Source organism: Acinonyx jubatus, chromosome C1 (assembly GCF_027475565.1).
Source record: "Acinonyx jubatus isolate Ajub_Pintada_27869175 chromosome C1, VMU_Ajub_asm_v1.0, whole genome shotgun sequence".
Classification (NCBI taxonomy): Eukaryota; Metazoa; Chordata; class Mammalia; order Carnivora; family Felidae; genus Acinonyx; species Acinonyx jubatus.
The window spans coordinates 1,735,575-1,760,060 of NC_069381.1; the positions used below are offsets into that span (position 1 = coordinate 1,735,575).

A 24,486-nucleotide genomic window follows, 5' to 3' on the forward strand; every position below is an offset into this window, starting at 1 on the left:
CCGCCTGGCATAAAGCCGCAGCCAGGAAAGAAGGACGGGGCCTGTGGTATGGGAGCCCAGAGTCCTGTCCCGCTCCAAGCCGAGCCGCTTCTGCAGGGAGGGGGGCGGAGAGTGGTGGCCCGAGGTCTGAGCGAGTGTCACTTCTGGGAGGAGCCTCGTGCTTGGCCTCATGGGCAACTCAGACCCCTGGTCGGAAAGGCCCAAGTGCTCCAGAGGTTGGGATGTACTGAGCTGGGGGTCCCCTGTACCCTCTCATCTCTGAGCTTTTGTGGGAGGGTCGGTCCGGAGAGAGAGGGAGCCCCTGCAGACGCCGCAGCCCCCAGGGGAGGTGGTCAGCCCGAGGCCTGCCCCCAGCTCTGCCCGTGTCCCCGTGGCATTAGATGCAGGGGACAAAGCAAATCCTAGCTGGGGCAGGCCAGCGGCTGGCGGGAGTGAGGGGCAGGAGCCAGGGGCCTCTGTGGTTCTGGGCCACAGACCTGCTGTCCGCTCAGGGAGCATGTGCACTGAGGTCAGCCAGGGAGCTGAGCTGTTAACAAGGCGGCTTTGGGGGCGGGAGGGAGTGGGGGCTGGGCTGGTGGCATGGCCTTTCTTTCTCTGGGTCCTTTATCGGGAAGACGGGCGGTTGAGGGGCTGCGTCTCTGTCTGGGAGACCTGGGAGCGGAGGCCGGGCCGGTCCACAGCCGTGCTGCCTTCTGTCTTCCTTCGCCCCGTCCCGCCCTCCGACTGGGCCCTGTCCCACGGGCCCCCGTCACCTGGATCTTGGCAGCCAGGGCTCACATCCCCTGTGCGGATGCGGGACGGTGCGGGACGATGGCTCTGCCTCTGAGCTTCCCCCTCCCTTTCACGGAGAGACAACAGCCCTTCCTAAGACAGCTGCTCCATGTCTTAATGTGTCACGTGAGACAGGTGTGCCGCCCGGCCCCGCCAGCCCTGGGTCCTCCTCTGTCCCCCTGTGGTTGTCCAGGCAGCCCCCCGTGGGTCCACAGCTACTGGTGGGAACCAGGGGGCCCAGCAGCCTGAGCGCTGGCTGCCGGGAGCCCAGCGTGGCAGGCCCATCTGCGGTGAACGGGGAAGACGCCCTGAGAGCGACTCAGAGCAGGCGTGCGGACTGCGGTCACGCAGGGACCGGGGGGATTGCGGTTATGGAGGGACAGAGGGGACTGCGGTCAAGGAGGGATGGGGGACTGCGGTCACGCAGGGACAGGGGACGCTGCGGTCACGGAGGGATGGGGGGGTTGTGGTCATGGAGGGACGGGGGGAGCTGTGGTCACGCAGGGATGGGGGGCTGTGGTCACGGAGGGACAGGGGGGTTACGGTCATGGCGGGACGGGGGGGGTTGTGGTCACGGAGGGACGGGGGTTTGTGGTCATGCAGGGACGGGGGGTGCGGTCATGGAGGGACGGGGCACTGCAGTCACGCAGGGACGGGAGGTTGCAGTCACGCAGGGATGGGGGGGCTGCGGTCACGCAGGGACGGGGGGATTGCGGTTATGGAGGGACAGGGGACTGCGGTCATGCAGAGACAGGGGGACTGCGATCACACAGGGACGGGGGGACTGTGGTGACGGAGGGACGGGGGTTGTGGTCATGAAGGGATGGGGAGGTTGCGGTCATGGAGGGACGGGGGGGTTACGATCACACAGGGACAGGGGGTTGCGGTCATGGCGGGACGGGGGATTGTGGTCATGCAGGGATGGGGGGTGCGGTCATGGAGGGACCGGGGGGCTACCGTCATGGAGGGACGGGGGGACTGCAGTCATGGAGGGACGGGGGGGCTGCGGTCACGCAGGGACGTAGGGGTCAATATGAGGCTTTGCCCTGCAGCCCCTCCTTCCTCCCCTGCTCCCTGCCCTGCTCCCAACTGTCCAGATTCGCACTCGAGGACACATACCGCGAGGGCGGTATCCAAGCCTGCCTTTCCAAGCCTGCCCCCCCTGCCACTTTCTGGGGGTGCTCAGTTCCCGTGCCTTCCCTTCCTCTGCCTCCTCCACCCCCCACCCCCACTTCCAGCCCGGGGTTTCCTGGCTCCCAGAAGGGCCATGTGCACTCACTCCTGGTTCTCAGCAGGAGACTGGAGGGGGGTGGCAGGGGGGAGCTTCCATTTCCTAACACCTGTGCTGTTGTTGAGGGAGGGGTCCGTTTTGTTCATTGCCCCCAAGTGGCTAATCCCGGACTCAATTTTAATGCCTCTGAGGCGCCTTCCACGGGGCAGTGTAGACAAAAGGTGCTCCTTTTGAAATGAGGCTCTGAGTCCTGCCCTCAGGGGACCTCGGAGGCGCGGACTGGACCAGAAGCTGGCGAGGGGAAGATTCAGGGCCGGGAGGTCCATTCGTTCTGCAGGAAGGAAGGTGCGGGCCCCAGACGGGCAGGCCAGGGGGTCCCGGCAGAGGGCACGTGCCCAGGACGGGATGGTGCCAGCGAACAGCGTGTTCTCGGCACGTCTGAAAACAGGCGAGCCGTGCCCAGAGATTCCGGGTCTGTGCAAGGTCGCGCTGGCCAGGAACCGTGGTCCGCCCATCGTCAGCTCCTGGGGCCAGAGGGAAGCCGCGGGCCGTGCCACCCTCCCCAGGGGTCAAGCGCGAACGCCCCATGCCCAGACCCGAGGTTCGGACGGGCACCCCTGGGAAAAGCAGGCTGGGGCTGAGTGCCGATAAGGGCTCCGCTCCTGGGGCCCTGAAGGCCGAGTTGCCGGGTTGTCTTGGCCAACAAAGGGGTCTGGAAGGTGGGACTGTGCCGTCGTCCACACGGGGCGGTTTCCTCCTGCCGGACGGCAGTGTGGGCTCCCAGGCAGGCGTGGAGTGCAGACCCCAGGCTTGCAGGGTCCCAGGCGGGAAGCGGGAGCCGCCCTCGGGGAGGAGGTGTGGGCTGGGAATGTAAACAGCGGTGTGGGACCCATGTGCCTCTGGGGTGGGCCCTCTGAAGGAGCCCGCGTCCCTTCTCGTGCCGTACTTGACTGTGTAAATATTTTTCTTAGGAGTAAAGAGAGAGCCTGCATTCATGGGGAGATCTCACTTGAAAGAACTGAGAAGTATCTGTTTAGGCATAAAAGCTGAAAACAGGGTCCAAGGCGCCTTTCAAAAAAAAAAAAAAAAAATCATTTCTGTAGCTCAATCACAGCCAAGCCGATTTTTTTAATGCAAAAAATAAATAAATATTACCCTGCTCCCGGTTGAGAGCCCAAGCGTCTGTGTCAACACCGGCCGAGCTTTGTGCCGGGAGCCAGGGCAGCCACCGGTGACTAACCCGCCCTTCCCGGTCCCCCGGCGGGGCGGCCGGCGGGGCCACCACCCGGCTCTGCTGCAGGCCACCGGCCGTGGACCCACCGTGGGGAGCCCCCTCCCGGGAGGGCCCCGCTCGCAAGGGAGGCCGTGTGGCCTCTTTCCCCCGCGACCCTGTTCCTCCAGAGCAGAAGTTGGAACCGGAGGCCGGGATTTGGACACAGGCCCCCTACTTAGTGGCTCTGTGACACGTGCCCTTTGCTCCGACTCCTGGGGCCCCTGCTTCCCCTTCTGTTTTGCCAGGTCCCGACAGCTTCTGCCGGACGGGGCTGTGGACACAAGTGAGGGACTGGGGCTCCGGAAGGGGCGTCTAGCGGTCCCCGTCACCACGTCCCCCCTGCGGTGGCCTCTGGGACCATGATGTCAATGCAGCGTGCACGCCAGGGAGGGTGGTGCTCCCGGCAGGACTTTGATAGGGACAGAAACCTACGGGCGAGAACTGTCCTTTAAAAACTCCGTCTTCCCAGAAAAGGGGGCGCACACGTGAGGCCGTGGGCATCCCAGGCTGAGGAAACAAGGTGAAGTGCGGCCGTTTTGTCAGTTCTGACCATTGGCTCATCCGGCCCGTTTCCAGGGCGCCGTTCAGCTGGGCAGAAACCCTCCTAAGAGGGCAGGCCACACAGAGTCCACGGCGGCTGACCTCCAAGGGGTCACCGGCATCTGTCTTGAACTGTCCGCCCGGTCTGTGTCTCCAGCAGGACCTGAGCCCCTGGTCTCCTAGAGGTCGTCAGAAGGAGGCTGTGTGTGGGGACCGCGTGGGAGGGCTCCCCATCCACCACCCGGGCCCGTGCCCGACCTCTCGGGACAACCCTGTGCCGGGCCCTGCACAGACCGAGCTGGCCCCCCAACCCCCGCAGCTCCTTCAAGGGGAGGGGCCGAGGATCCAGCTTCTGGCCGCTTCTGGGCCTGGCCGAACGTCCCTGGGTGAAGAATGGCAGCAGGCGACAAGAGGGAAACGGGTCGGAGAGAGTCTGGCTGGGAGGTCGAGGGTGGGAGGTCAGTAAGTGAGAGCCGAGGGGGTTCTCTTGGGCCCCGGGCCGGGCTGGGGGCTGCGTCCGCTTCCGTCTGGTTTTGGGGGTCCACAGGGTCATGGCTCCGTTTGGGTTCCCTCCTGTGGGTCTGTTTTCAGATGCTTTAGTAAGTATTTTGAAGGGAAGGACGCCTTCTGGGATCCGTTTGTGACACCGGCCCCAAAGCTCAGCCCCCCTCGGGGGACGCACCAGGGCTCCAGAGCTGTGAACGAACGAGATGTCTGTGTGTGTGTGTGTCTACTCCGGGCCGACTTTCTGCAGAACAGAGGGTATTTATTTTAAGAGTCAAAAAAGATGTTTTGACCAACCCCACTTAGCTCAATCCTGGCACCGATACCCGCAAAAGAAGTGAAATGCCGGAGGTCAAACCTCCCTTTTTTGGCTAAAATGCTTAATCAAAACACACCTAATACTTCTGCCGGGGCGTGGAGGGGGGGTCGAGAGCAGCCGGCCAGCCAGCAACGCGCGTGCTGAGGCTCAGCTAGCAAAATAAAGAGGTTTTTCAGCAAAGCGGCAGCCGTGGCAGGGAAGGCCGGGGCCGAGAGGCTCCAGAAGGGGTGCGTCCGGTGGGTTTTCACCCGAGGTCAGTGGTGGGTGAATGGCGGATGGCGATGTGCCTGCCTGCCGAGGCGGGCTGTTACACAGGGCAGGCAGAGAGGGAAGCTGCTGGAACAGGCGTCCCCTGCTCCGAGGGGACACTCCTTTCTTCAAAGTGCCAGCCTCCCCTGTCTGCATCGTGTGACTGGGGTGGCGGGCCTCCTCCTGGTCACCTGTGGTCCTACGGCTGGGCTTCCGGGCCGCCGCCCTGCAGCCCAAAGGGGGCCGAGGACCAGGCTCAGAGGAGGGGTGAAGAAACCCTGGTCCCGCCTGTCCACCCCCCACCCCGCGGAGGTGCTCCGTCCTGTCTGGTCTCCCTGCTTCCGTGTGTCAGGCATAGCAACTCTGTGGACAGTGTGGCGTGAGTGCCGTCTCCACGTCCCCATCTGACCACAGACTCCTGGGTAGGTGGCGATCCTCTCCGAGCCGGTGTGCCCAGACCTCGAGGGACTCTTCCCAGAATGGAGAAAAGAGCCTCGAGGCTGTCCAACAGGCAGATTTCCTGGGATGCTTCGTCCCACGGGGCCAGTCTGAGCCTCGGACAAAAGGCAGTGGTTCTGGCCCCCCTCAGCCCAAAGCCCGTGGGACACGGTGGGTCTTGACACGGGCCGGCTGTGTAAGGGACAGCGCAGATGTGGGGAGCAAGGCCGCACTCAGGACGGGCCCCGTCTTCTGGGCTCCGTGCAGGGCTGGCCGGGCTCTCCCTGAAGGCGTCTCCTGCTGCTGTGTGACCGGCAGTCTCTGGTTGAGTCAGGAGGGTCCACGCAGGTGCCTCGGATGCCGGCTGGGGAGCCCGTAGGACCGAGACTGCCGGAAGGGCCACCTCGGGGTCCCACGCTGCGGGAACATGGCCTGTGCCACCTTTAGGGACAGAGGGTGCCGTGCCCCTTCTGCGGCCCGGAGCGGCGCGACCCCAGCTGCCTCTCTGTCCAGGTGGGGCCTCCCGCCCAGGACACTCCCCGCTGGGGAGCAGGGAGAAAGGGAGGTCAGGGCCACCAGAACTCAAAAGGAAACATGGCCGGGATGGCACACAGGCCAACAGAGGGGCCGGCGGGCAGAGGGAGGGTGGCTCCCACCCTGGGGCCCAGGACGGGGCGTGCCGGAGACCAGAGGGCTCCCGTGTGGGGCTGTGGGCTGACAGGCCCCCCCCTGGGGTGAGCACGTGGCTTCCTCGCTCTCTCCGAAGCTCTCCATGACGTGCCCATTGGGAGGAAGAGAGCTGGGCACCGGGTGTGAGATTCCAGCAACGAGCCGTCTTCCCCACCAGGAAGAGGAAGTGCCTCCCTGCTGATCTCCAACCAGAGGGCAGCCAACTGCACCCCCAGCCCCCACCCAGTGCCTCTGGGCCCAGGCTGGGTGCGCGGGGGGTGAGCAGCGAGCCATGCTGGCCCGGCGTGGGGGCCTGTTGTCCCTGGTGTGCATGCAGGCAGCACTGCCCCAGAAAGACAACATCGGCACCTCGAGAATCCCCAGGAAGGCCTGGCCTTTAACTCAAAACACGCCCCACAGACAGTTTTTCTGCTGGTGGAGGCTTGGCTGCAGCGGGAACTGCTGGGAGGCACCCCAGCTCCCTCCCACACACGAGGGGGCCCCCCCCCAGGGCCACCATGGGATGGGGGCGTCCCCTTTACCAGACCCGGCCCGTGGCCTGGGCCGGAGCCACCCAAGAGGGAGCTCAGGACTTTGCCTTCGGGGCGGCCTCGGGTGCCGTGGGCAGGTCGCAGCCCTCCCAAGCCGTGTCCCCTGCTGGAGGCGGCTTCTCCGGATGCCTGACGTCCACGCTGGCGTTGTGGTTAGAGAAGCGAGTCCCCAGGCTCTTGCAGGGACGCAGTCGAGGCGGAGAAGGCCAGCCCGTGAACGGGTCCCAGGAAAGAATCACGTGGCAGCCTCGTCACAGGGAGCCCGCTCTCCCGGGCTTTGCGGAACAGCCGCATGGTGTCCGCGACTCAGTCCCGAAGGGCCATGACTCAGGGCTCAGGACTTCCCAGGAACGGAAACCGTCCCACGGGCGCTCCCCTCCCGCGGCTGCTTCCCATGGCTGTGTCCGCCGCCCGGGGGCGCTGCACGGCTCAGAAAGATAAGACGTAGTTTTTTCCTCCTGGATCCAGCTGCCCCCCAACCCCCCATAAGGGGCGGGTCCCCCTGGTCTGAGGGACCTCATGACCCAAGCACGGAGCCCGCGGCTCTGTGTGGTGCTGACACAGGTCTCCGTCCTGCTGGGTGGACGTGTCCAGGGTGCAGGCCTGGGCAGCCCCCAGCGGGACGGTGGGCCCCGTCTCTGGCCTCTGGGCGTTGGCGAGCGCAGCCCCTTCCGGAAGCCACAGCTTTGCTGACAGTCAGGCCATCTGCCGCGTCCTCTCGCTCCCAGTTGACCTCCTGGCTCCAGATTCGGCGTGCGAAGCCGGATCATGAGGGAGTAGAAACACGGGCCCACCGCTGGGCAGGCTCGGCCCCCGGCACCTGAGGCTGACCCTGTCCCGGCCCTCGCGGGTGGGCCCCCGGCGACCCGGCTCCCCGAGGATGCCCCGGAAGGCCTCCGGGGGCTCTGCGCTGCCCACCTGCTCTGCTCAGTCTCTCCCCACTTAGAACCACCTTCCAAACCGCAATTTCAGAATCTATTAAAAGAAACATAAAATCCCCAACTGGTTAGAATTCTCAACATTGAAAAATACGACTTATTGTTATTACAGCTGAGCCGGGCAAACGGGCCAGCGTTTTGGATGGCAGCACCCCGGCCCCTCACCGGCCTGCGTGGGCACTGGCCGGGGCTCCGGGCTCCGGGCTGGTGCTTTGGAAGGGGCCTGGTGTGATTTTAAGGGGAGGGCAAATGAAACCCTTGGATCTGACACCATTTCTCGTGTCGTTCTTCCACTATTAGCTTCGGTCTCGGTTTCTATTCTTACGGAAACGACGTTGCGACGTATGGACGCGTCTACGCCCGGGGTTTGTGATCCAGAAGGGAAAATCCCATTTATACAGCTAATTTGTCAGTTTGCTTAGCTTAGAAAGCACTCGGGGACCCGTCGCTGAAATGCTGTCCCTCTGGAGTGCAGCTTGGTGGTTTTTAAGAGGAGACGCCAGGCAGGCAAAACACTACAGCTCTCCAAAGCCGAGCCAAGAAAAGCTCCGAGTCAAAATTGTCGGGCGGAAGAGAGACCCAGAGCGGCTGGCGCTCGCTGTCCTCGCCACCCGAGGCTGTGTCCCTGGGCAGGGGGAGGGGCGGGGTTCCTGGCGTCGCCCACAGCCCACCGCCGGGGGAGCTGGCCGTGAACGGCCACCCTAGGGTGCTTCTGTGACCGGGCCGCTGCCGCTGTCTGCCTGAGCCTGATTTCCTGTGAGAAGCTTCCTCCAAAAGCCGCACGCGCTTCCCAGGGGTCTGCAGTAAAGAGCAATGCTGCCCCCTCTGATTTGCCAGGAGAGGAGAAGCAGAGCGATGGCATCGAATCACAGCCCCTCCGGCCCCGCGGTCACCGCCAGGTCGCGCCAGGCTCCAGCCGTCCACCCTCTGCGCTCGCTTCCTCCGTGGCGGCTCCCCTTGGAGCGTGGCTACCAGGTCCCCGGGTGAAGCCGGCCGCCCAGCCAGGCTTGGCCTCACGGGAGAGACTGCAAGTCCCACGCAGGCGGGTGCGTGCGTCCTCCCGCTCGCCGTGCGTGGCCCAAGGGGGGCACGTCCAGACGGGCCCCTCTCTGCTGGCGGAGCTCGGGACACAGGAGAGAGTCCGTTGCGCGTTTCGAAACGTCTTCCTGCCCCCACCGACCTGTGTTTAATAGCGTGTGGCTTGCTTTAAGGACCGGGGTGGGCCGCACAGAGTGGCTCCCTCCTGGCAAGGACCCGGCTGCCTTCCCAGGGACGTGGCGTCCAGGAGGGGCCCTCGTGGTTCTCAACAAACCAGCAGACGCCGTGGGACGAAAGGCCCTGACTTCTCAACAGGGCACGTTCTTCCGTCTCACGGAGAAGCCACTGGGTCGCCCGCCCCCTGGTCATTTCAGGGGACGGATGATCTGCCCCACGGCTTACAGCCGCCGCAGCCCGAGATGGGCATTCGGTTCCTCAGAAACTAACCCCCCCCTCTCACCATTGTTTTGCAGCAAATGCTGACGGATGCGGAGGTGTCATCCCAGGAGGTCTGCATCCAAAAGGTAGGAGACCTGGTTCCCTGCCTTCTCCCTCGCCGTGGCCCGCGTGCGATCCTGAGCTCATTTGCGCGTAGCCAGGTCCGCGGTGGGAGCAATGCCTTGTCCGGGCGGAGCGCGTGCACGGGGCGGTGACGCCGACGACATTAGGGTGGACGCTTGTTTTCATCTTGTGAGCGGGTGGGGGGCACTGAACCATCCTGACTCCTGAGACCCGGGAGAGCCCGCACCCATGGGAACACTCAGGCCACGCGGACGCGGGAAATTAAATAAACGCGGGTCGTGTTTGTTTAACCGTCTTCACTGGATGCTCATGTGAAAAGAATACGGAGAGGGGAAAATCCCCACAATTGGCTGAAAATCCAACAAAGCCTTTGCTGTGCTCAGCCTCCAGAGAGGGCTCGGTCGGGCTGGGTGCTAAATGAGCAGCCTGTTAGGTGAGAGAGAGTGTCAGCGTGGGCGCGGCCGCCTGCTCTACCGGGGGCGATGGCGACAGCGGGGCAGCAAACATTAGTTCTACAAGATCCAGAGGATAAACGAGGCCCAGAAAAAACCCAATACCCGGGGGGGCATCCTGTGCACCGCGGGCTGGCCAGTCACAGAGGGGATCAGACCCAGAAATCATCCCCCAAACCCAGAAGCCGTTTGCCAGAGGGGGCCCGGCTCTCCCGCCCAGCTCGGGTCACCCGCGCACACGCACAAACACAGCACACACAGCCACACCTGCACTCACACACGGGAGCTGACCGTCTCTTCTGGATTCTCCAGTAGAATGGCAATAGCCCTCTCCCGACACGCTTGCCTCCGAGCACTGCCCAGCGAGGCGGGGAGTCCCCCCCTGAGCAGGACGCAAGACAGCGTCCGGACGCTCGGGCTCCCGTCCTGTGCCGTGGCTCCCGCCACCTGCTTACGGGGCACAGTCGGCCCTTCCCAGGGGGAGGAGGCTGAGGTGTGAGCTGGGCGTCCGTGTCCTCGAGCAGGGACAAGCACCGGCCAACATGGCAGGAGATCCCTGTGCCTGGCTGGAGGGTCTGGGCCGTGCCCTCCGCAAGGGACGGGGGACCTGCCCCTTCTCGCCAGGCTCGGCCCCAGAGGTGCCGATTTGGGAGGAAACCCTGCCAAAGAAGGCATTGTCTGACCCTGCAGTGACCTCCTAAAGGAACTCCTTCTTCTCCGTAAACCACAACGTCCAGTCCCAGCCTCACTGCCCAGGGCGGCCTGAGGCCTTTCTTCCTTAAAACGCAGCATGGATCCCCACAGACTTCTTTCCCTCTTCCAGCCTCTGGGAACAAACTCCTGTTTCCCTGAAGGATGTAAGGGGGTAGAGACTTTACACAGGTTTCCCGTATTTCAACGAATTGAGGTCTTTTCTCTTCCCGTAAAAAGGTAGCTGCAGTCAACTCCAGCCTCTTAACCTGTAGGAGAACACGAAATCTCCACTTTGCTCACCGTGAACAGGCAGCTGACCATCTGCCGCCAGGCGGGAGGTTAGGGGTGATACGTTCCCGGTAGGACAGGCAGACGGTTGTCGGGTATGGGGGCAAGGCTCAAGGCTCAAGGCCAGAAGGTCAAGTCGAGGGGCGTCTGGATGGCTCAGTTAAGCGTCCGACTTCCACTCAGGTCATGGTCTCGCGGTTTGTGAGTTCAAGCCCCGCGTCGGGCTCTGTGCCGACAGCTCGGAGCCTGGAGCCCGCTTCGGATGCTGTGTCCCCCTCTCTCTCTGCCCCTCCCCCACTCACGCTCCGTGTGTGTCTCTCTCTCTCTCTCTCTCTCTCAAAAATAAATAATAAAAACATTAAAAGAAGAAGGAGGTTAAGTCTAAATGTGAGGATGGGGAGGAGGCCAGTGTTGGATGCTTTGAGCCGTGACCGAAAGAGAGAGTGGAGACTCCAGTCGGCATATCGTCTGTGGTGCTCCTGATTTGCATTTTTCTTTTGTAAACAGTCAGCCCACCGGGTGCTGGCTGACACGGTCGGGGGTCTTCCTTGAGACCCGCCCAGGGGATGGGTGGGACCCACTCACGGGGCTCGGTGCGGGCATCCCATCAAACACAGGCCCTCGTGAGGCCCGTCGGACGGTCCCAGGTTTCCTCAGACAGAATCTGAACAGACCCGACGGTCAGGGGGGCCCGGGCCCCGGAGCAGAGCGAGCCTTGGCGGCTGTTTTGAAACAGGCCCCCTCACGCCCAGCCGGGCACCTCTGCCTTCGGCTGCCCTGCAGGCCCCTGTTCGGGGGGCTCTGCCCACCTCCTCATGCAACGCCCCCCCCCCACACACACACACACTGAGAAGCTGGTACACAGCGCTCGGCCATCCACTGAACTCTGGGATTTTTCCGGCCTCGCACTGAACTTAGACATTATCAGCTTTGGGGGCATTCAAGTATGACGGGATGGGTGCCCAGGGTCACACTGGTGGGATGATCAAAACCTAACCTTGGTGCTTAGATCTGGACCCATCCGGTTACGGTTCCACGCCCAGACAATCTGGGAGGGAGTGAAGGGTGGGGGGAGATCGGGGCTAAGGTACACGCCAAATGGGATCATGCACCGAGGCTGAAAAATGGGTAAATGCGACATTCCTTTGACCCTCTTTCCAAAAAGAAGGTCCCACTGTACAAACGGATGCGTGTCACTCACACACACACACACACACACACACACACGACCGACTATAACCACACCTGCCTCGTGGGCTGTGTTAAGCGTGCATTTAGTGAACTCCTTGGTGATACGAGGTGGACCCCCATTTATCAGTTTTGGGGTTTGGGATTTTTGTGTCTGGCTGAGCAGGGCTTGTGCTCCCCCACAGGCCTGGGAGCTTTAAAAATACCCCGGGGAATCGCTGTGGGGGGGGCTTGGGTTGGTTGCCGACATCTCTGAGCTTTGGTTATCCAGTCCTTAGGATAAGGATACTTCCCGTTCTGTTTGCGCATCAGTCAAGTGTAACAAAAGGTGATTCATGCAATCAATGGCCTGACAACAGACGCAGAAAATGTGATATTTGGTGGGAAGTCGTGGCTATAAATTCTAAGCATTAGAGACCCAGGTTGCTGGACAGGTGATGCGTGGAATCCCTCTGCTGCAGGGGGGGGCAGGACCCCAGGACCGGGGAGGCTGGAGGCGCCTGCACTCCTGAGGGGAGGTGGGGTTCGAACCAGGGCTGTCGCATGGCCTGAGGCACAGGGCGGGGCTCCCGTTGGCGTGACCGCGCCCACAGCCTGTGAGCCACGCCCCTGACCTCCCTGCACCCCCATCCTGGGGCCACCAGCACTTCTGACACTGTGTCCCCCACAGCCGCGCAGGCCTCTCTGTCCCCCGCGCCTGCCCGGGCAGGCGCGCGCCCTGGGCCGCAGCGTGACTGCAGGCCTGCGGCCCGGCCGCGTCGCCTCCTCCAGCCTCGGTGCCGGGCCTCTGGGACTGCTCCCTCCGGCGGACTCTATTTAGTCTCTGTTTACTTAGAGGGAAAGCCCGGGGCTCCAGCAGAGCAAACATCTGCGGGAGATAATCTAGTGAGTTGTCCATCCATCACTCGGGTCGCCCGGCTCCCTGGAGAGCCCTCCGGAGCCTGTAATAAAAAGGCCCAGCGAAGAGGCTTTGGGGACGAATAAAGAGCCGCGTTCAGGGCCTACTGAAAATGGATGCAAGACGTTATTAAGACTCAATGGCCGTCTTATCAAAATCCAATAGGATAGACATTTGGCAAAAGGCTTAAATTTATTCTTTGACTTTCTGGAGGGCTTGAATTTATCCGTTAACAAGAGTGCAGTCCACCCGGGGAGATGATATCAGCTAAAAGAATTTTGATTTAATCTCTCTGGTGATATGAAAAGGGGACACCAAGCCCCAGCAGCCTTCCCTTTGTCCCACTTTATCTTGTTTTCTTTGACCATCTTGAAAAGGAAGGACGTGTTAATACGGTACAACTGGGGGGGAAGGCAAACAAAAGGAAGTGACCTTTTCCTTTTTTATTTTTATTTCTTCTTCTCCTCCCTTCTCCGTCTGCCCCACCCCCCCCAGCACTCAGGAATGTGCAGCAGTAGGGGTAGGACCCCTGAGGAGCCCAGGGGGTGAGGATCACAGCCACCCAGCCAGCGCTCTGCGCCCTTCTGGGGAGGGGGGACCGGGGGGGGGGGGCGATGCCGCGGAGACTCGAAACTAAAGGAAGTTAATGAAGTCCCACGGCTGGAAGACGGGGCGCGATGGCTCCATAAATCTCTCCCTGTCATTACGTGCAAAATGCCACAGGTCATAAAAGCCATCTGATAGGCCAGCCTGGCACTGTCCACACAGGGTGATTGATTGATAATTATTATTATTTGTGAAATGATTATTCGGATGTTAGGGCCGTGGTCTGCACCACTGGGCTGTTGTGCGCGGACGTGTTCCATAGCCTGGCCCTGGCGAAATGCCTCCGGTGTCCGGGATCCCCCCTGGGGGCACCTGGGGGCTAGGGAAGGCCGGCCAGGGAGTCAGGAAAGACAACTCTTCAAGCGTCCGGGAAGGTGGGAGCGGACGGGACGGACGACCGGACGACCGCCGAGTACCTGTTGTGCAACAATCGCTTGAGGGGCCCACACGGCCCGAGGTCCAAGCGCGGTGCGACCAAGCTGGGACCGGCGGTTTGCGAGCCCGGTTCCTGGCCTTGCCCACGCCCACAGACGGGTACCTGTGTTCAGTGTCTCATTCTGCGGTCTCTCTGGCCTCGTTCTGGGGGAAGCAGAGGTGTCTCCCGGGTGGCAGGGAGGGCGGTGGAGACGGAAGGGACGTGGCTGGAACACGAAGGAGGTCGGAAAATGCACAAGCCCCAGCTTACGGCGCTGACGTGCACAGGCTGGGTTCAGCTGGTCTTAGCGGGACGGGAAGGTTCGCTGTGGTCCTTCCGCTTCGCTGGTGCTGGCGAGGGTAGTTTCGGCCATCCTTTCCTTTTTCCACTTCACCTCCCAGCCCGCGACCCCCGGGAGCCACCGACGCCCCGTGTACCTGCAAACATGCTTTATGACCCCCCCCAAAATCTCACCAGAGACCCAAGCCCTCAGAACCCCGCAGTCACAATTAATAATTTGCATGGGGGATCGGTTATGTCTTTATGAAATCAAAGTGTGTTTAGCTGCCACGGAGACAGCCCCGAGTTGATTTTGATAATCTCGGGCTGAATAGACTTGCTTGGACGCAGTAAGCCCCGGACAAAAGGCTGGGCAGTGGCTGAAAGCCCTTTGACTACTCGTCTCTCTTTCCTTTGTTCGGGGGCCGCTGACAAAAGAGCCAGGAGTCCATTAATTCAGCGAATGAACATATAGTAAAGTCAGTGCCTCTTGAGAACAATAATGTTGAGGTCAGCTTCGGTTGCCATGGAAACTAAGTACTCCTAAGAAGTTCGCACCCCTGATTTTGCTGAATCAAAGGCTGCAAAGCGGAGAGGTGTGAGGGGGCCGAGACCAGACCAGAGTGCAGAGCACGGCCTCCGCCAGTCCCCTTCCCCAGACGGTCCCAGGGACCCTCGGCCGCCTCGGCCCAGCCTCTAGTCTAGCTTCCGGCCCCTATGCCTCAGGAGGCCTCTGATTTCACAACTGTGACGCTTATCTGAAGAGGCCGCCTAGGTGTGACTTCAGCGGCCCCGGTGCCCTGGGCTGAGAGTCAGGCCCAAGGGAGGGGCCGCAGCCCGGAGGCTCAGCCCCACCGCTGGCGGACTCTGACCTCTGGCCACCTTGAAGCTCCTGAACTTGTCCCTGGGGGGGGCGGTGGCTGGGGGGGGGGCACTTCCAGCCCTGATAAGGGTGATTAATGGGCGGACAGTGGCAGCATGGGAGACCTAGGGGCAGCCGCAGGGCTGGGGGACAACGTTATAAACGTAAGCTTCTTGCATTTTGCGCCCCTAAATTGGGTCGATTCCCTTTTCTCTGCCCCTGCCCCACCCTAGGGATCCCTGAAACCAGCTTAAAGCCGCACATCAGTTTGTCACCTGCCGGGGGGATCTGCTGTGCCTGAGGAAGGGCGCCCTCGGGCTGTGGGCAGGCTGTGGGGGGCATGTTGCTCTCAGAGCCACACCTGGGGGGGAGGCGGGGGGCGGGGGGGGGGGGAGAGTGCTTAGTTCCTCCCCTTTCTTGCAACTGAGAAAGCAACGAGCTGAGCTGGGTTTCTTGCTCTCCCTGGAGCGCCTCCTTCGAAACAGGTTCTGAAAGCTTTCTGGGCTACAGCTTGGGGTACTTCCCGGAGGAGGCAGACGGGAGGCCCCTCGGTGCCCAACAGCAGCCGCTGGCGGGACCTGTGGGAGCAGGTGATGGGGGTCCCCCCCCCCCCGCCCCGCTGTGGTCAGGCCCTTCCCACCCCCACCCCCAGCCGCCCTGCACACAAGCTGCCCAAACTTAAATCTCAAAGGCAGATAAAACATCACCAGTTTCCAAGGGCAGACTCAGCACTTGGAAATACGCCTTAACCCGGAAGGTAAACAAAAGAAATTCTCCTTTGCTCCGGAGACCCGGGCAGGCTGGGCCGGTCCGGCACTGCCGCTCCCGCCCCGCCCCCCCTGCCCTCTGAATCTGGTTGGCCCTGGATGGCGTGGCCCTCAGCCTTGAGCTTGGCTTCGTGCGTTTCCGGCTCCTTCTCGGCGGGCCGGGAGATAATGGGCGTCAGCACCTGACTCGGTCCCAGCAGTCGGCTGGGTGACAAGACAGCACTTGGGCACGGCTCTGGGCAGCGGGGCCTCCTGGGGGGACGTCGGGGGTGTGGGGACGGCCACGGGCAGCGGGGCCCCCCTGGAAACCGCACCGAGCCTCGGGGTGTCCAGGGTGGCACTCGCGGGAGGGCGCCGGGAAAGACTGTGACACAACGCCTCTCACGCCGGGTAATGAAGCAGATTTATTATCTACATTACTGGCTTTATAGGAGCCAGATGGTGGTGTGAATAAACTCGGTAATCTTCAGGTGGGTGCAATAGCGAGTTAATTAAATTGTGCCTCACTATTAGGAGAGAAAATACATCAGCTCAGAGGCCTAGTTAGCAAGTCTTCTGCCTTAAACGCGCAGACACGTGCACCCCAGCGACACGGGGCGTCACCGGCTGGGGGGCCTCTCCCCCACACAGATGCTCTCACGAGGAGGCCCGGCTCACCTCCGCTCGGAGAGCCCGTCACTGTCCACCCTCCTGCGTGCGAGGCCGACTTCCCGTGTTCACACACGGGCTGTCAAGGGGGGCCTGCCCTCTCCAGGGTGAAAGACATCAGTGCGAGTGGCTGTGGACGCGGGGGACCCTCCCTCCACGCGGTCACTTGTGCCGTGCCCGCTTGTCTCTCGGGGCACGTGTCAAGCACCCCCAGGCCTCCAGGGAGGGCTGGCTCCCGAGGTCCCCTCGGTGGCGCCCCCCGCGCAGGCCCGCGTGAGGGCTTGGGGAGGCCCCCTCTGCTTGGAGACGGGACGAGAGGGCCTGCATTCAGGGGTCTCCAAGGCCTGCCTGGCCAGCGGAGACTCTCAGCAGGGAAGGCTGGGCCCTGCCCACCCCGCCTGCGAGGCCACCTGCCGTCCAAGCAAGAGGACACCCGCGCCGGCTTGCGGAGGGGACGGGTCCGCCAGCATCCCCGCTGGCCTTCCGCTCGCCGTTGCCCCTGAGCTGTGGCCCTGGCTTCCTGCGTCACCTCCTGACGCCACAGGCCCGGGGGTGCGGGTGGTGGCCCCCGTGGGCCCGATACCGGCCGGCACCAAGCCTCTGGCCTCGGCCCCGGCACCCACGGCAGCTTCGAGGCTCGTGCTGCTGTTGGGCTGGCCACACGCACTGCCTTGTGAGAGGTCCAGGCACCAGGAGGAGGGCCCGAGGGGGGAAGGGAGAGGCAGGTGCAGGGGGTTGTAGAGAAGAGGAATCCGGCCCTACTTGCCCCGGCGAGGATGTCCTCTGTTTTGTCACTTACGGAGCATCATGTCCATAAGCTCATTGGTCCCCAGTCATCCCAGATGGGCGTTACTGTCCTGACTTTCCTGAGGAGGAAACTAAGGCACAGGGGGTTTAAGTCACTTGCCCAAGGCCGCGTGATTCAGCGGGGAGGCCAGGAGTCTCCAGATGCCAGCCGACGAGACCCTGAAGCCAGCGTTCTCAGGAACCGTGTGCTGGCACGTGTCTCCAGCGCCTCCCACCAGACGGAGCTCGCCTACGCGCTTCAGTGTTCGGGTGGCACCAAACCGTGGCCCCCGTTGCGCTCAGAGGAAGGGAAGCCAGAGTGAGGCTGCGCGGAGTGGAAGTGGGTGTCTCAGTCAGCTATTGCCACGTGATGCTGCGTAACGAACGGTCCCCCAAACTCGGCTTAAGACAACGCTCATTTGTCCTCACCTACACGTGTGCGGGTCGGCTGCTCCAGGCTGGGCTCGGCTGTGTGGTTTGCTCTGAATGTCTGTCACCCTCCTCGGAACAGTGGGCTCCATGGGACGTGTTGTCCCCACAGTGATGGCAGAAGAAGAGGGGACACGCACTGTCATCATGGGGCCTAGGCTCAGCAGGAGCGCGCCGCACCCACATCCGCAGGGCGGGAGAGCGAGCTGTGCCCGTCAGGGCAGGGGTGTGGTCCTGCAGCACAGGGGGTGGAGGCGGGGACCCCGGCGCGTTCGACTGTGGCAGGCTTCTTGCAGGAGGCGGCACGGAGCTGGCACGTGACCAGTTCCCAGGTGACAAGCTAAAGCGGGGCTAGAGAACGGAGTCCGCGGCGAGGCAAGTAAATTGTGAGCACGCAGGGAAAGACAAGGATGCCTGGCGGCTTCTGGGGCCTCTTACGTGCGTCCGGCCCTTAGGAACGATCGCTTGTTCCTCGGAGGGGCTCTGGTGTGCGGTCTAGAGTTGCCAGAAAATCGCGATGCCAATCAGTCATGGGGGTGTCCCGGGTCCCTGTGCGGGAGGGAAGGTAGCCTCTTCCTTTTGTTGACATTGACCTACTGGGCACGGACCCCCAGGATTGGCGGGGAGGCGGGGGGGCGGGGGCGCTACAAAGAGGCACTCAGATGACCTTGCAGTAAAACAAGGGCTTTGCTGTCAGGCCACAGGAAGAGCCGTAAGTACTCAGGGCCAAGTGACAGAAGCCAATCTGAGAAGGCTATGCCGTGATGTTCTGGAAAAGACAGAACCATGGAGACAGCAGAAAGCTCAGTGTTTGCCAGGGTTTGGGAGGGAGATGGGGGTGAACAGGCGGGGCACAGGAGATTTTTAGGGCAGCGAAGCTATTCTGTGTGACCCGTGGTGGCTGCGTGAGCCTGATATTCATCCAAACCCAGAGAAAGTCCAATCCAGGAGGGACCCCCCCAATATTAATGACGGGCGTTCCTTGTGACAAAAGACCACACTAACGCAAGCTATTAAAAACAGGGGAAGGGGCGCCTGGGTGGCGCAGTCGGTTGGGCGTCCGACTTCACCTCAGGTCACGATCTCGCGGTCCGTGAGTTTGAGCCCCGCGTCGGGCTCTGGGCTGACGGCTCGGAGCCTGGAGCCTGCTTCCGATTCTGTGTCTCCCTCTCTCTCTGTCCCTCCCCCATTCATGCTCTGTCTCTCTCTGTCCCAAAAATAAATAAACGTTGAAAAAAAAAATTAAAAACAAAACAAAACAAAACAGGGGAAGCTGGGAGGGGAGGGGGATTACGGGGACCCTCCGTACTTCACACGCGGGTTCCTGTAAGACTAAACTTCTCTAAAAAATAAAGAGTGTTAATTTTTTTAAGAACAGGAGTTTGGAAAAGTGGCAATCACACACACACATCTTCTGTAAAACATACGTGCGTGTAGAAGGACGCACATACAGGGAAAGGCCGCGGGGAAACAATACAAAAATGATGACGTCACTCCTTGCTGTGACGTGATGGCTGACTTCTTTTGAAGCGAACATCTGTCTGCGGTATTTTGGTTGTTAAATATGTTGGCTTACGTGAAGAGCTTATCCAGTGCCTGGCCCACGCCAACGCCAGATGGCAAAGGACGTTACCACTGTGGTTGGTGGTGACGGCCGGCCCGTGGACGGTGTTCCCGTTTGCTGGACCATAAACCCCTTGTGGCCAAGATTCCCCGTCCTGCCGACATGCCGGGCCACTCACCCATCGTGTGGGCCTCTGCCTTCCCGGACCGCGGTACTGCGCGGCCGTCGGCCCGCCTTGTGGTTGGCCGAGCCGCGTGGCCAGTGGGCATTTCTACACCCAGCGGCCGCTTGCCGGTGTGACAGTCCCCAGAGCTCCCTGCCCTCCCACACCGCAGCCAGAAAGTTCTGGACAGCTCCCAAGGCACTTAGCATAAGCAGAGCCATGCTGTGAATCACGCGAGGCAGACGGGAGAAATGCAGCCATTTGGTCCTGTCTTCGGGGCTCCAGGTTCGTCACCGCAGCATGGCCTCGTCAGTCACCCAACAACACTGACCAAGCGCCTACTGTGCGCAGTGGGATTCCTCCGGGTTGCTGCCCTCCCGGGGTTCGTGTCCTTCCCGGACCTCAGTCACCTGTGCCAATGGCCTCGTGCCCCTGGTCCCCTGGGGACGCCCGGCGGCAAAGTTCCAAGTCAGATACCCCTTGTCACGGTGGGGTGAGCTTCCGAGAGCCTCCTGTGCTGTTTTCTCTGTTCCTTTCGGGTGGCAGTGACCCCATCTTGCCACGTGGGCTTGGCCGTGTCCCCGCACGGTCGGTGATTCTAAGGAGTCAGTCCTCCGGACAATTTTCCCTTTCTTTTAATCCCCTGTTATATACAGGGGAAATTGTGAGGATAACAAATAGATTTTGGCCAGGAAGAGTGGGATTCTTAATTTAACAGATTCACTGTGAGTGCCCCGTTTTCTTACTTAATAATATTTCCTTCTTTGAATAATACCCTCCTTCAGCACCGGCCTCTTTGTATGCTAACAGGATTCATTATTCCACCTGACGTCCCCTTCCATCAGCCAAGGCTGTGTTGGTGAACGGTTTCTTCTTAACCCAGTTAACAAGATGTTTCTCCAGTATAGTGTTGATAAATTAAGTAATAAAAGGCAAGACTTATTATTTTATGTTGGAACCTTGCCTCTGTTATTTCTGAGCAATGGCCAAGATTCTGAGTATTAGCCACAGAAATGTTTGCATTGCCGGGGATGGAAAATTATCACATAAAGAGAGTCTGATGTGATGTTCATCACGGATCAGCTGAGAGGGAGGAGAGATTCGAAAACAAACAAAAAATAATAACAAAACTCCTCTTCCCCAGCGCCGCGCTGGGTGTGCAGGGGACGGGCGAGCCGGTGCACATTCAGAGTTTACAGGAGGGCGTCCCGCGTGCGGCGGGCAGGCCGGCACTTTCTTCCTGCCTCCCAGACCAGAGGCTCCGGGTTACCAAGGCCTCGAAAGGGCAGATAATTATCGGAAGAGAGTCCTAAACTCCCAGAGAGCAGCAGATATAAAATGAGGAGGAGGAATTTTGAATAGCTTTCCTCCCTTTGTGTTCCTGGTTTGGACGAGAAGGGCAGAGGCAAGAGTGAAGGAGAGCTAGCGAGGGGGAGAGAGACATCAAGTTAGCCCTGGGAGAGGTCTGGCTTGGCGGGGGCCGCCCGAGCCGGGGGACAGCGGGGGGACAAGGGGCGCCTTTGCTCCACGTCTGCCAGCGTACAGGCCTCCAGGAGGGAGGACCAGCCGGAAGGGGGGCCTGTGTCTCTCCCCACTCACTCACCCAGGACGAGGGTCAAGGCCAGTGCCGACCGGAAGGTGCTCGGGTGAGCAGCCGTGGGTGGGCAGGACAGCTCCCGTGTCCGGGCCACAGCGATTGTGTCTTTCCGTGTGTGAAGTCAGGCCCCAGGGAGGCAGGAGCCCCGGCTGCCCACTCCCTGCCGTGGTCCCGAGCCTGAGCCGGGTGACAGGCGTGCTGGGTGCCTCACGGCAGCTCCGCGAGGCAGATACTTTTCTTCCCTGGGGTCACACGGGCCAACTCACCCACCGCAGTCACGCAGGCAGCGGGCTGCAAACTGGGCCCTTGCCAGAAGGCCCCCAGCCCCAGACCCCGGTACAAGAGGCCCTTCCCTGGGGGCCCCAGCAAGGCATTTTCGGGACGGTCTGCCGGCTCACCCTCTGGGATCTGAACGGGAAGCGTGCGTCCCCCCCGAACCGGGTGCTGGGGGTGGGGCCTCCCCTTGGCCTGGGCTGGCGCCCACCTCCCCTCCCGGTTGGTTTCACTGGTTGCCGCCCTGTCCCCGGTCTGCCCTCCCGCCAGTGCGGCAAACGTCCCACAGGCCAGCTGCCTTCGGCCTCGAAGGGCCACCGTAACACTCCTCAAAGCCCTCGCCCCTCTTTGGCTCCCTGGTCTCCATCATGACACATCATTTGCCTCCTCGGAAACCGCCACACGCGACGCGAGGCACGGAGAGCTCTGTGTCTCCCCGTCGCCCCCTCCTGGTCCTGCCCCCGGGGCCTCACCGCCGCCTCACTGTGACGAGGGGGGGGGGGGGAACACTGATCCGCCAGCAGGACAAACAGCCCTGCGAACCCCAGCAAGCACCCCTGCCCCGCTGCACCCGTGGGAGTACTTCCAGAGCTGTCCTGGTTCCTGTGGTGTCGGGGTCCAGACCCCCAAGCCCAGCTTTAGAGACGTCCCGCTCAGCTAAGCCCAAAGGCTGCCTTTCTGCTCGGCCTCCGATGAGCTGCCGAGCGGCCGCCATGCAGGCCTATCCACGGCGCTCTCTAAGGACCTGGGAGGTCTGGTGCTGGAAAGTTCTTAGAAGGCAAAGGATCGCACGAGGGTTTCTTCATCCTCTGGGACCTCAGTTTCCTCATCTGCAGAGTGCGGGTGATAATAGCTCCTGCCCCAGAGTTCTGGTTAGCGATTACATGAGATACTATGCATAGAGCACACGTTCAATAGCACCCGGCCCGTGCTTAGGACTCCGAGTGAGACCAAGGTGGTGACTGTGGGGGAGACGGACGTGACGGTGGTGGTGATGATGTTGGTGCTTGTGATAACGGTGGTGAGTCTTTGAGAGCCCATCCAGACGCAGTCCTTACATGAGGAAGCCGAGAACCCAGGCGAGATCCACAGAAAGATCAGAAGACCACCCCCGCCCCGAAACTCCGGTTCGGGCTCTGCCACCGGTGGGTGTGACCTGGGCAAAAGTCACTTAACCTCTCGGGACCTTGTTTTCCGACCTGGAGGCATAGGACAGACAATCTGTACCCCACTCGAGTTCCTGGACTGGGAGGAGACCAGAGATAAGGCTAGCGCGGGGCCCTGGCTTGTACCTCACAAACACGAAGCGGCACTGAAAGAAAAAACAACAGGAAGAGACGGAAAGAAAACTCATAAACGTCCCTCACATACCGGCCCTCCGAGATGACCTCTCGCACAGAGAAGCAGGCCTTGGGGAGTTAATAAGAAATACAGGACTTCCTGCAAGATAGCAAGTGAATTGTGAGCCGTGAATTACTTTTTTCCTTTGAAAAATGATGTAGTCGGGTCAAAATATCTTTGCATCTCAAACACTTGAGTCCCTTTGTCCTGGGGGCTGACACAACTTGGTTTCCATGCAGCCTCACAATGCGTGGAAACATCTTTTAACTGCCAGACGGCCCTTCCGATAAGCCGGCCAATTCATAACATGCGTTCAGTAAAGCTGTAGGGGTGAGAAAGCAGAGGCCTTTGCGAAGTCTGTTTACACAGCAGCGAGAAGCCTTTTCAACCCCTTGGTAAACAGGCCCGAGCACAGGCTATTGAGCGAGCACCGGGGTGGGTGAGGGCCGGTGCACAGGACAGCCGCCAGCCCGCCCACACTCCACACCGGCCGAGCCCTCGGGGCAGGCCGGCCCGGTCGCCCCTCCGCTGCCACGCAGTGGGCCCAGGTGCTGCGATGGCACGGCCTGCCTCGTGGAAGGGGCCTTTCCCTCACAGCCTGGGTCACCCTCCAGCCTGGCCGCAGCCCGGAAGTGCCCCCCGCGGGGCCGGTTTCCTCGGCCGCTGGCGGGTCTGGGGTGCACTTACTTGCTGCCATTCTGGGCCATGAGGCGGCACGACGGGAAGGGGCCGTGCCGTGGACCCCTCCGTCCCCTTTCCTTTCCAAGCCACCTACCCCACTGGTTCCCAAAGCTGAACGAAGGCCCCACGGCAGGTGTTTTCTGGGCGAAAGACTGAGCACCGAGCCCACTTGCGCACGTGGCTGGTGCTTCCTTGGGCACTTGTATTTGCTACAAAAGACTGGCTATGGGGCCGACCGTCTAGACGGATCGGCGCCCCTTTAACAGGGGACGGACGAGGCACAGAGAGGTTAAGTAACCTGCCCAACATCACGCAGCAGTGAGAGGTGGAACCAGGGTTCGAAGCGGGGTCATCTGGCTCCGTGCTTTTAAGCAGTAGGATGCAATGCTGTTCAACAGGTGTCTGTTTGCTAAGTAAATGTGCCTTTGCTCACCCGGGCGGGTCCCTGGACTCTGATGACCCAGCACTCCTTTCTTTTCTTGAGAGACTCTGCTCTGAGCACTCTGTCAGCACAGGGGACTCCAGGGGTCAGCACCCCACTTAGGAAAGGTGGGAGTCCATTCAAGGCAGAGCCAGCCAACGGGGAGAAGACAAACCCAGCAGATCTCAAGGCCCCGACAGACCCACCTAATCGGAGGCGACGCGGGTCGAAGGCCCCCGTGGGGTCCCCGCCCGCCTCCGCCCCTGGGCGCTCTGTTCTCAAACCGGTCAGGGAGGAGGGAGCACCGCGGAGGGGCTGCTGTCTGCGGGGAAGCGATTCCGTGACCCCGCAGGTGATGCTGGTGATAACGCAGACAAGGCGGGGCCGCCGGCTGGGGACTGTGCCCCGCGCCCGCCAGGCCACTGCGTGGGCCGGATGGAGCGGCGGCCTGTGCCGTGGGCGGGCACCGATGGGCCGCAGGCTGCGGGTCGGGGGCGTTCAGCGCTCAGCCACAGCGGTGCACGGTTCGATCTGCGCGCGCGGCCGTCGGTCAGCTCCACCGTGATGACAAACAGCCACAGACAGGACCGACTGCCCGAACACAGGCACTTCTCTCTCACGGGTGTGGGGGCTGCGCGTCCAGGAGTAAGACGCGGCAGCTTCGTGTCTGGTGAGGACCCTCCTCCTGGTTTACGGCCGGCTGTCTTCTCGGGGCGTCCGCAAACGGCAGAGAGAGGGAGGAGGGGCAAAGGGGCAAGCTCTGTGGCATCTTTGCTTAGGAGAGCCCTCTTCCCATCGTGGGGGCCCAGCCCCCCGGACCTCATCTAAACCTAATCAGCTCCCAAAGGCCCCATCTCAAAACCCATCACCCTGGCGATTACGGTTTCAGCATGTGAGTTTGGGGGGGGGGGGGGACACAAGCATTCAGTCTGATTACACCAAAGAGGCAAATAAGACACAAATTCAAGCGATAAGCATGTGAGCAAGTGACCAGAAGGGCCGCAGGCTGGCACGGCACATAGGGGCTGTGACGGGAGCACAGGCTGGCGTCCCCAAGGCACCTCTGGGGGCCACTGGGGGAGGTCCCTGCGG

At 61.6% G+C, this 24,486-nt stretch overlaps 1 protein-coding gene across 11 annotated transcripts in view; it reads left to right on the forward strand.

Annotated features, from left to right (window-relative positions):
- The window catches only part of PRDM16 (PR/SET domain 16), a 313,927-nt gene that overhangs the window by 143,306 nt on the left and 146,135 nt on the right, over positions 1-24,486 (forward strand). For 8 of the 11 annotated variants that reach the window (XM_053205846.1, XM_053205835.1, XM_027060654.2 and 5 more), the window contains one exon: positions 8,995-9,045. The exons of the other annotated variants lie outside the window; for them this stretch is intronic. In XM_053205846.1, coding sequence (XP_053061821.1) covers positions 8,995-9,045 — 51 coding nt within the window. The remainder of the gene's footprint in view (positions 1-8,994; positions 9,046-24,486) is intronic. 11 annotated transcript variants of the gene reach the window in all.